The sequence below is a fragment of the Metopolophium dirhodum genome, chromosome 5 (assembly GCF_019925205.1).
Source record: "Metopolophium dirhodum isolate CAU chromosome 5, ASM1992520v1, whole genome shotgun sequence".
NCBI classification, from domain to species: domain Eukaryota; kingdom Metazoa; phylum Arthropoda; class Insecta; order Hemiptera; family Aphididae; genus Metopolophium; species Metopolophium dirhodum.
The window spans coordinates 11,604,930-11,618,380 of record NC_083564.1 but is presented as its reverse complement, the minus strand read 5'-3'; the positions used below and the strand labels follow the sequence as shown (position 1 = coordinate 11,618,380).

Below are 13,451 nucleotides of genomic sequence, written 5' to 3'. Positions count from 1 at the left end.
ACCTATATTTATCAAAATATAATACCTAATAATTATGCTAATTGACTATTATTATCCAATAACTTTGAAAAATTATTTAATATTTTAATGAGTTAAACAATAATTACCTAATCAATTAAAAATAATATTCACACAGAAATATTTAATACAATAGTGTCAATCTTTAAATACATTTATTTATGTAGTTGGTATGGCAAATGTACTCAGTATCAAGTAATAATAATTAGAATTAAAATTTTTTTTTAAATATTAGACGTGTCATATACTCATATGAACTAATTTATATAATCATATGTATGCTAATGCATTAGTTACATACTTGTAAGTTATAAGTTATAAGTTATACTTATAATAATGATAAGAACCAATTGAAACATTATCATTCTAATCTGTTAAATAATAATTGAATTAAAAAAAGTGTTGAAACAAGCGAAATGTACACATATTATCATTAAATATTACAAATTACAATAATAAATAGTAATATATGTCATTGTAACTTGCCAGAACTGTTATATTATTATATTATTTATTAATTTACTACGATAGTATGATCCACATTAGTCAAATAATACCTTTATATGTATTAATATTTTATGTATGTAATACTATAAATTATTAATTTATCATTACAAGTCAAATTAAGTACCCATTTATTATAACAAGGTGAAATAAGTTTATATTGAAAAAGTTAAAAGTTAACACTATAGGTATTATGTTATAAGTTATAAGTTAAAACCACTACTGGTTATGACGTAATTAATTGTATCGGAATTTGTTGTTTTTACACCAAGTGTTCTACAAAGATGTAAAACAATAATATTTAAGTACCTATAATGTTATTACCTATGTTAGGAATGTCTTGATAGTTATATACTTATGTATATAATATATCAGTTTTAAGAAGATGCTGATTGGCCGTTATACTAAATGCCATTAAAAAAAGAATATATTACCTATATACGTGTAAAAATATCTTACAATCGTGAATATTATTATTTTATTTTATCAATTCACCTTTATACATACTTTAACATACTAGTAAATTCCAATTGAAAATGTATTACAATTATAATTTTCTACTAAAAGACATATAGCCAAATTTATAGACGATACTAAGATTTTACTTATATTCAACTTTGCTAAGTAAATATTTTTCACTAACTCACAAGTGGTATTTATAAAGGGTACTAAGTTATTTCTTAACTAAGATTATTTTTGAACTAACTTTTGTAAATAAAATTAAGAACATGAATAGTACTACCCGACAATGGGACAGTACATTATATTCGTAATTATAAATTATATTTTACACGATATATTTCTGTTTTAGCGCCTCAAAATGTTGAGGATAAAAGCGCATAGTAAGTTGCCTATACAAAAACCCTGGTTCTTAGTATCACCACTTTTTATACTTTCATAATATTATTAATTAATATTTAATAGTAATAAAAACCATGGATATGGAATAATCAATAATCGCTCTCTTTACACGCGTCTAATCCAATTACTAATTAATTAATTTGTGTAGTTGTTGTTTTATTCTAATAGATTTCTTTTTTTTTTTTTGACATTGATAGCTATTTCATATACTATTATACTATCGACATTAGTACGACCTCTAGTGAATAAAATTGTTAAATATGTATTTTGCATGATACTCCTTACGACTGTGTAAAATATGTTGCTGGTAACAAGCTTCATATTACGGCGTTTTCGTTTTATACGAAAATAATAAATAATTATAAACAGTAATAAATGTTGATAACATAACGTTGTTATATTATATTATATATAAAAAAATCAAATAACACATTAAGTAAAAAAATACATAAAACTAGCAAGAAATATTTACATTTGGTTGGCATAAAAACACATTGACTGGAGAGGTAATATTTAAGAAAGATTTACAATGGATATGGTGAAATATAAATCATTTTTTATGGTAACCATAACTATCACCACCACCACCGTAATTATTTTGTTGATCTTCGTATCCACCGCCATATTCGTGGTGGTCATGTTGATCGTGATGTTCATGGTGGTCATGGTGGTCATGATGTTCTTCTACCCAAACCTTTTCCCACACTGGCTTGTATACTTTCTTCCAAGTGGGTACCTGAATCTCTTTCCAAGCTGGAACTTTGTGTTCTTTCCATTCGGTCTTGTACTCAAGTTTTTTCTCAGTTACCCATTCTTCTTTCTTCTCTGTTCTCCAAATTTGTACTTTTTCTTCTTTCCATTCTTGTTTCTTTTCGGTTATCCATTCCTGTTTCTTTTCTGTCCTCCATATTTGTACCTTCTCTTCTTTCCATACTTGTTTCTTCTCTGTCACCCATTCTTGTTTTTTTTCAGTTTTCCATACCTTATTCCAAATTGGTTTCCATATGAGTTTTTTTTTCCACAAATCATGTGCAATATATTCCCATCCATTTTGGTCTTTGCCTAACTGCTTGGATCCGGGAACGTATTCTTTAACCCATTCCGGTACATAGGTCTTTTTCCAGTCAGGTACTTGAATCTCTTTCCATACGGGTACTTGTACTTCCTTCCATGCGGGCACTTTGACTACTTTCCAGTCGGGTACTTTAACTTCTTTCCACACTGGGACTTTAATTTCTTTCCAAACTGGAGTCTGGATAATTTTCCAATCTGGTACTTTTATTTCCTTCCAGACGGGAACTTTGATTTCTTTCCATATCGGGACTTTAATTTGTTCCCAAGTTTTTTTCCATACCTCTTGCTTGATGGTTTTCCATTCTTGCTTCCATTCCTCTTTCCAAGTTAATTTCTTTTTCCAGGAGCCTTGTGGTTCTTCGTGATGATGAGAATCATAACCAACTACATCTGAACCATATCCACTATCAGCGCTAAAATAGAAAACATAAAAAAATGTTAACAATATTGAATTTAAATGTAGATAATATCGATAGTTTTAAAGAATCAATAATTGCGAGATTTTTATTTATATGCCTAAGAAAAACTACTTTAATATTTTATAATATAGTATTTTTATAAAATATGAGATATAATATATTGATGTTGGTCATTTTCATAGTTCTCTTTCAAAATGGAGTTTTATGAAATTATAATTTATAAATATTTAAGTCATAAAGATATCATGTATTAATATAATTTTAACTATACACAATTTAAGGATTATTCTCAACAAAGATACATATAATAATGTAATATACTAATATGTAGATACATGACTGTTTCCAAGACAATAGGTTCTCAAAGTATTTCAATAGTATTATTATTTTATTTATACTTACTGCTTCTTTTGACGCTGAACTGGCTGTAAAGACTTTTCTGGTGCTGGAGTCGGTAAACCAACTACAAGCGATACTGATGCAATCGCCACTAACAGGGATTTCACTAGCAACTGAAAAAAATTATATATTTCATAGTTATATATTATATCATTCGTGTATTTAATGCAATGTTATTATCGATATAACGATATACGATAAGTTATTAGGTATACAATTTGTATTTATTATAAAGTATAGGCATGTGGAAGGTAATTACATACCTACCTAATTTAAGTAAATCGAATGATATATTATAATATGATGCCCAACGATTTTTATAAAGTCAGATTTTAATTTTTATACATACCGCTATAATGCTACATATATATTTTCTATAATCTATTGTTTTTCTTTAACATCCTAAGACCACTGTGCATATTTTTGCCTATAGAAATTTTAACCTTAATTAACATATTAAACATGGCTACTCGCCACTCGATGAATTTCTCTGGTTTACCCAAGTATAACGGCAATAAATCTTGCTACAATTTAATAAACGTTTGTATACTCGCATAAAATATGTATTTATTCTAGTGTTTAAAATCAGTGAAGTAATAATAACAATGAAATTGTTTTTATATAAATAATAGTGCGTATAAGTTATAAATAAATAACCTATAGCTATGTTAGGATAGGTATATAATGCATGAGGGGATGGGGAAATAATGATAACGCAGTCATCGAACATGTGAAAAAAAAGTTTGGCAGGTACCTATGTAGTGAAATGAATTCAGAGTTAACGTACTACTTTTGATATAATTATTATTCAAGTGTATATTATTTTTTCCCGCCAATATGTTGCTCTTAAGTGACCATTCTTAAATAAATAATACAATCACTATATTCGTTCTCTAGGAATAATACCAATGAAATAATAACAATCAATCAAAATAATGATTTGTATGATATGGTATTTATTGATACTTAGTGATGAAAGCCGTGTATTACAGTAGGTACTACAACAATCTACAGTACTCTAGACATCTGACATGTTGAATAACAGTGTGTTATAATATGATAATTCAGATTTTGGGTTAGACTTATTAGCTAATAATAATGTTTTGTTGAATTCATAAACATGGTTTTAAAAATATTACTTTACCTAATAGATTTGATTGTCTGTAAGACTCAAAGTTATATTTAGGTCAAGTCTCGAGTTAATATGATTTAATTATATGGGTAAAATAAACACATATAGATACAAGATATATGTGGTTTAACGAATACTTAAAAAAATTACTTTAAAATTGAAATATATGTTTCAACTAAGACCGAACCTAAGTGATTCAATAAACACATGGTTATTAATTAGATACCGTTTGGGTGGAATAGCATACGATAGCTATTATGGTCAAATCGTAGCTTGTAATTTGTACAGACTGTATTGTATATTATATAGGTATAAATAGTGGGTGTCAATTGTCAAGGACCTACTTTGAAATATTTTTCACTTATTTAAAATAGTTTTGAATAAAAGTATTTTAGAATAATTAAAATTAGGTGTATAATGTAGTTGTAACTTCTAGTAGGTACATACAATATTATTATTTACCGCAAGATCTTTAGTTTATCAATTAGGCTTATGTTATTAGGTAATTAGGATAATACATTATTTCGCTTAATTCTATCACAATATTAGTATATACTATATAAATAGAGTATTTCAATAATTTTGTATACATTTTATAAGTGTATAATTTAATAACTTAAAAACAAAAAAAACTAATATTATGTTAGTGTGACATAATATATTTTTTGTATAAAACATAATAAGTTTAATATTTTGAAAGTCTTATATTATGTATTGGAAATTATAAGTTGATGAACTAAATAATAAATAGTTGGAACATACGTTTCATAAGTCATAACAATAAAGATATCATGGGAACGTGTTTTCATAATGATGTTACATAAATTATACAATAACAAAACGTATGTACTATAAATTATGAGTAGATAAAATATGTTTGTACTTTGTATGTGATGTGTATAATCATGTTGTTATGTCACGAATAAAAAATATTATAATAATTTAGAATTATAAATATTAAGTCGATCAGATGCAAAAATACTATTTTAAGAGGTAGGATACCTTAGCATTCTAAGTAGGTATTACTAAAGAATTACAAGTTATTAAACTGCAGGCCGATGAAAAAATTAAATATTAGATAATAGACATAAAATGTTTGATAAAATAGTACAAGTATACCGTTATTTATGTGCAACATTAAAAACAGAATTTTTAGAACACAAAACGTACAGACTTTTTTTTAAATTAAATTTACTGTTCTGCCTTATAGCAAAAAAAACTATTCATTAATAACAATTAATAATTATATACGTGCAAAACAATTTTACCTATTGGTACCTCATCAGTAGTTTTATTCATAAATATACATTTTCAGGCTTCTCATCGTCAGGCTTATTGATTTTCATTAAACATAGAAGCGCAGTGCTTACATAATTATTATTACTATAAAAGTAAATCCGACGATGTGCAAATCCATTTATAGATGAAAATTCTTTTTAACATATTATAGGTTCTAGTGATCTGCATGTACATCGGTACCTATATATTACTTAAACTAGTTAAACTCAATATAATATAATTACTATTATATATATATGAAAGTTTTTTTCTGTGCGTATATGTCGTATAATAATATATCATAACACTATATTTGCTGTGATTCAATGTGTATTGGCAAAAATAAGATGACTGAATACATACATACAGGTGCTCAGATCTGCAAACAGTTAAAGTGGTTGTGCGATATATGGCGAAAATGTGTAGTGGTGGCCGTCACGTATACTAAATAGTCGAGTGGCAAACATAATATTATAATACTATATAATAGGTATATTGAGTGAGATAAACACGATCGGACAGAATGAATATAAGAACTTAGTAATAATAATATATTAATGCAAGGGAAATATGTCGATAAATGTATATTTCGTAAGCATAAAATACTAAAATGTGTGTGTGTGTGTGTGTGTGGAAATATTTGTATGAACAATACTAATAATATTATGTAAGGACTGTGAGGAATAATTTATTAAATGAGAAAGATACGTGTTTTTCTAGTGGTACAGTATGACGACTATGCCGGTGCGTTCATCAAAATTTGACGTAAAGATACAAACGAGATTAAACGATGTTATACAACAATACACTATGAAAATTTCGATTTTAGAACAAAAACGTGCGCTCACCTATAATAAAATAAGATTTATCACGGGCGGATTTAACATAATATTTTAAACGTGTAGCTACATAAAATATATAATGTACCATGACGTTTTATTCTCGTGCTTGTTAGATATAAATCATTATAAATGTATCTGTCATTAAATTAGACTTATTTTTTCCAGGAAGTGCCTAACGCATTCGATTATGTTTTCCCGCAGTGCACGCACCGTTTGTGTTTTAAAAGGTCAGTGATTTTTCTTTCGTTAGGTCGTCCTGGGCAAAGACTGGTCAACGTGGTTATAACCATAGTGTTATATAATTATAATATTATATTATTATGTAGGTATACACGCCCATCAACGCGTTTTGGCGTCATACACGGACCGTTTCATCCGAAAGACTTTAACGCGGGTACTGATGTAGTGAGCTGTGAGGTAAGCTGGCTATATATTATAATATTATAACAATAATAACATTATATGGTCGTTCGCTGTGCAGACTTTCTTCGGTTTCCGCAAGGTTGTAAGACTTGAACAGTAGAGAGAGAGAGAAACAGCACTTGACCGTAGATCGCGTTTTTGTTGCAGGGTGCGCTTCGTTGGTCATCGTACTTTGAGAGACGCGCAGACAGAGAATGCCGAAGACTTGTACCATTATATGCGTGCGCATTATATACAGTTATATCAGGGTATAGGTATACCTGTCATCGAATAATCGTGTGTTCGTTTCTGAACACGAAATTTCGTAGATTTTGTTATTCAAAATATGATTTTCGTTTTCCGTCAAACGCGTTAACCCCTTCAACACTTTCACCGCGGTCGTATTTGATATAACGACGTATTAATACGGCCGGGAAACGCATTCATCGTTTACAATACTATAATATACCTAGTAAATTTATATTTATGTTTATATATATATATATAATATTGTTCATAATCGCGAGCACTTTTGTTACCGGTAGTGTCTTTTAAATTGTATATTCTTATACAAGTAAAAGCTTAATAGTGGAATCACGAGCCATTCAATTGACCGTTCACGTAATGGTTTATCATTTCGTCCGTTATATTATCGCGGTCTCATAATACGTATACATAATAATATAAAAGTCGAAATATTCGACCGTCCGCATGCGGTGCAGCTCTCCGCATTGTGTTTGCTAATAATTTCAATTCAATTGAGAAAATAAGCATAACGAATGGTTTTGACGTAATTAAATCTGCAGAAGAAAGTCCATTGATCTACATATATTATATATATATAATATGTAGTATTAGATACATATAATATCACTAAGACAAAAAAGTTAACATAAAAGCATAATGTACGTACCCACGTCGTGTAACTTACTAACTCATAATAGCCTTACGTACGTGAAATCTGCTTGCGATTAAATCATTACTCGCAAACATTGTCAATAATAATGGCTGTAAACCTCTGTTTAAACCGTTACTATAGTCGACTTGATAATATAGGTACATTTCAGGCCATGCGGTGTATCATAAGTCATAACAAAATATTTAAGTAAACGCATATTACGTATTAATTTGATAAACATATGCGTACATATTTTTCTTTGAAATTGATTATTATATTGTAATAATATTATGTGTGATCGTGGTTGAACAAAATTCGTGGAGTTTTAATAGTGGATTACAGCCAAAGAAGTATAGAATGGATTGCCCAACGAGAAATTATACATAAGTAGAACACGTTTTATTTGTAGCTAAGTAAGAAAAGATGATTGTTGCGTAAAAAAAAACGCGACGAATAAGGACATAATAAATAATGAAATACTTTAGTGTTACACATTATTATGATGTGCGAGCGTATAAGAGATGACAACATTTTGTCAAACAAAGAATGCGTTTTTCCCGAACTATCTTGAATATCATTTCCGTTTTTGGCATCAAAAAAATATTTTATTTATTCGGCGTACGTATTTCTAAAACACAACATAACAAAACGCCAAGTAAGTTGACTCTAATATTTTGTTATTTCTGATTCTATTAAATAATATAAGTATTTCCATAGCATTAAAATTTGATATTCATTGTTATGTATGGGTGTATCTGTAAAATTTGTTTTGGAATCATCAGTAACTTGTAACATGTAAGTAACTTATTGTCTATGAACATATGTGTTCAGTTTTTCAGATCGTGTCGACGTACTATTTAATTTTAAAATTAATTATTATTTAATAATGATGTAGTTAACAAGTAAATAGATATAATTTACGTAATTTTATTGAAATTCTAATTTCTAACTTAATATTTAAACTCATTTTTAATAATATGTTTACCATAATTTAAAAAAAAATGAAATAGGTATAAGCATATTATATACTTATTAAACTAAAAATCATAACAGTTTCATATATTTATACATAGGTTGATAGTATCGTCTTTGGTCTTTACTATTTTGTGTGTCTGTAATTTTAAAATAAAACATTACATCGAATTTATTATATAATGAATAACAAATACATGTTGGCTAATTGAACCATCGTCTGTTTCGAATACTAAAAAACTTCACTTGACTAATAATTTTTCCTGTGGTTCTCTGCTTTTATAAATTTAATTTCTTGTTATTTTATGGTTCCATATTATTTGGATCCAATTTTACACATACACCCAATTACAAAGTTACATAATCATTGCCCACATATGAAAGTACACACGAACTATATTAGACAAAATAAACGAAACAATATTCCATTGCCTAATAACGAAAATTTGGCATATATGTTCTGGTCAGGAACTCTTTAATTTAAGATAAATAATAAATAAACCAATCAATTTCCATGAGTTACCGAATTAATACGATTGCTATTATAATATTCCTGTATCTGCACGACGTGACTTCTTTCACAATATCATTATACATGATATAACTAATGACATTTGTATTGTTTGGCAATTGAAATCAATCATACATTATTGAAACGTATTATATAGTGAGAAGTAGTAAAATATCATTATTAGAATGGCTGATAAAAGAACGTATAAAATAGTAAAATGCAATAAACAAATACTAATAATAATTTTAATTTTAATTAGATAACAGTCTTATGTTAGAATAATCATTTACAGTAGTATTGCAAAATGCGATACAGATAGTTTTCTATCAATTGTAACTATAACAAAAGATTTATCTAATACCTATTACCTATAGTAAAGTAAAACAACTATTTAACTTTCATTAAATGTTAGACATTTTAACCATTATCAATATTATTTCATAGCTTCAAATTATTTGGTTCAAACTTTTTTATGTAAATTACATATCATTTTTTTCAGAATAAAAATTCAAAGATCTAAAAAGTAAATTAATCTCATACAAAACATTCCTATTGCCTAAAGGTTTTATGGCATCCAAGTATGAAGATGCCCCCAAATCTACAAAAAAGTTCAATAATGACAATTAACAACACACCGTTTGATTACTGCAAGTAGTCCCTCCATATCCAATCATATTTACGTTTACACTTAAGTCAGTATGTAAATACTAAATACCATTTCCAAAAAAATCATCCACCATCTATAAACGTTTTCGATCCCGTTTAACAAATCGGTCAAACCCACTCAATAGAAAAACTCAACACAAATAATATTCCCAGAAATCCACTTAGTCGCTTGTCTTACCTATGGTGTGCAGATAAATTTTAAAATAATGATTGGTATTGATAAAATTACCTTCGGTAATTAACCATCTATTTTTTTAAAAGTTTCACCGCCGGGTGACTTATTTTAGTCTATGATATACCAATTATAGTCAAACCTATACCAACTATTAGCTCTTACACTTATTGCGAAACTTACTGTGAATAAGTATCTAATGAGAAATAAAAAAAAATTACATATTATACTTAATAATATATAACCTCAGAAAATATCACAGTACAAGTACAGCACAAGTTACATTTAATTAATTATATATAGATACACAATGTTATGTTGTTCCCAAAGAAAAACAAAATAAAAACTACTAAATGTATAATATTGTTTAATATAACTTTAAGTGTAATAAAAAAGTAACATTTTAGTATTTTACTGAATTCTAAAATAGACGATAGTAAATGTTTTTGTATATCCTAACAATTGCAATCAATTGCCATTTTAGTTTGTATATATTTTTTACCAACTATATTTTTTATGAAACTAAAAAACTATACATACACTTAGTCAAAATAAATGAAATTACAATTTTAGAACAGTGTAATTTTAATACAGAAATTTTAACAATGCTCTTAAGAAATTTAAATTATTGGAAAGACATTATTATTTAAAATTAAACTATCATTTATTTTTATGTGCCTATTGGAAATTCGCTATTGCATATTATATTATTAACATTATTTAAATATATGAGTGTTCTAAAAAATTTAACTTTGGAGGATTAAAATCAAATATATTATAAAATAATATATAAAATGTAATTGCAGGTATTTTGGTAGGTAGGTATAGGTACATAATTTTATAAACTTTGTCTTGTAATATGAATGTTATATAGAAGTACCGATCATTGATTGATTGAATTGTATTTCGTTCGTTATATTTAACAGTGATGTGTACTGTGTACATCGTGCATGATTATATATTTTAATTTTATTATACATATAATATACATGACAACTACAAGTTCCAAACATATATTTGTTGTATAAATATCTGTCAAAGCCTTACAAGTTTTTATGTAAACAATTTGTAATAATAATTGTATCATCGTTAGAAGTTACTTTTAGAATAGAAGAAATGTTTAATATTTTAAATTTAACTTTTTCAAAATAAATAAGGAAAAATAAAATACTTTTAAAATTTACAATTTTTAAATTGGATTTTACTGTACATATTACATTATATTATAAATTATATAGTTACAACTCATAATAACTGTAACTATAAATATAAAATTACATAGAAAATTAATTTAAATGAGTTATAAATAATTTATATGTCTAACAATAGTACAGTTAATTACAGTTAGTAATGTAGTATCGCTACTCAATGAGTAATACCTACTAATTGTAAATTAGTAATTACTAATTATACTTAAGAAGTTCCTAGAGAAAAAGTATTGTTTTTACAATCGAAATCAAATAAAACAATGTTTCTGTTGAGATTTTACTACAATATAAGATGGGATTTTAAATTTAAAAAAGGTACCTATCAATTACAATAGTGATAATTAGTTATAATTATAATATTATAATTGTTTTGTGAATAAAATGTATACAACATAACCCTACACCATATAATTTGAATGTCAAAAATGTTATAAAAATGTTAGGTTCGTGTTATTAAGCTGTGCTTACCATCTTGTTTGATCGTGGCAACCGCGACGGCGATACCAAAAATGAACTGCACCCGCAGACACCACCACAGTTACAGAAGTATTATGATTTTGGCCGACTATAATATTATTATACTGCAGCAAGACTAAACCGAGAAAACGCACTGTACCGAAATCGCCGTAAGTGTTTGCTTTTTATATGTTTATGGACAGAACCAGTGGGGACCTATTACATATCGTATAGGCACTTTGTCCGTATATATAGATCTTTCGGACATCATGGCGAAAGGTCTTCTCCCGGAGCCTGCCATCATCCAATGCCATCGTTACAGCAGCGATCCGAACCCGACGACCGCGACCAAGCGCCACCGTATATGTTCGCGCACCAGTTATAATAGCACATTATCACTTTCGTTGAACCCTATTACGACCCCGATAACGATAATACTTAATGATAATAAAATCATGCAATCACTAAGTAGCCGCGAGTTATTTTTCTGTGCAACAACCGTCGTGCACTGCCCGAAGATTTTTTCTGATTTTCCCCGATCGGGTATAATGTCTATTCGATCACTTTTTTTTTTAAATCACATAGGTACTTACCATATTTACCTGCTTGAGCCTTATATAATATATATATATTACGATTCGGCAATCCATACATACACAACCTATATATTATCTAATACATTATTGATTAAAACAATTATGTTTCCACATTCCACTTGAAATAATCATCACCATATAATATCATCATTTGAATGGTGCAATCGATTGATTTAATTCAATAAAAAAATTTAAAAATATTAATACTTTTTATTATAAGGTAACTTAAACCAATATATATGAAATACCTAAAATCTTCATCTAGTTTTAAATGAAGGATTATTCAACTATTTTTCGCAATCTGTAATAAATTATTTTAATTTGAAAATGAGAAAAAAACTGATTTCAGTTTTAATTTGAGTGAGTGTACCTATCTAATATACTTACAATATTTGTTTGGCACTTTCTAAAAATAAATAACTAAATAATTATAATTTAAAACCCCATGTATTTAAATAATTTTTACGAAACTATTAATAGTAAGTTATATTGCATAGTTCAGATATCTGTAATTGATTTCAAATTATGAATACCTTGTCTTATTTTACACGAATCTCTGTAGTCTGTAGATTGTAATTATAGTACAGCAAACACGATAATAATTAGTGATTACGAAAATATGTATTATAATATGGTCTACTTTATTATAGGTGAGTAACCTATGAACTTTATGTGTTACTGGCTATTACAAATATTATAATAAAAAATTTAAATAATTACAACTACAGTAGGTAGTTATAGTAAAATAATATGGTCGTTATATAATTTTTCGGAAAAATTAATTATATCCATGTTCCAAACTATTGCGTAAATTAAACGGTAAAAAGAAATAATTATTTGTTTTATATGTTATGGCAGTCGTCATAGCTCACAAAGGGTTGAACTTTGGTGAAGCAAAAAAAAAAAATGTTTAAAAAGTAATTACACAACTTATTAATAAAAACAAGTATCAACTAATAGATACATCCAAATAAAAATAAACTATTAAACATATTCTCCTTTATCTTTATTTTTAATAAAAATAAAAAAAATATTAATGTTGT

General features: G+C 27.3%; 1 protein-coding gene across 1 annotated transcript; it reads right to left on the bottom strand.

Annotated features, from left to right (window-relative positions):
* Positions 1-1,755: 1,755 nt before the first annotated feature.
* Positions 1,756-12,015, bottom strand: LOC132944175 (uncharacterized). Its single transcript, XM_061013394.1, has 3 exons — positions 11,825-12,015; positions 3,279-3,388; positions 1,756-2,870 (listed from the first exon to the last, which is right to left on the bottom strand). Exons 1-3 carry the CDS (start codon positions 11,825-11,827, stop codon positions 1,934-1,936), a joined length of 1,050 nt encoding a protein of 349 aa, XP_060869377.1. The 5' UTR covers positions 11,828-12,015; the 3' UTR covers positions 1,756-1,933.
* Positions 12,016-13,451: the final 1,436 nt, after the last annotated feature.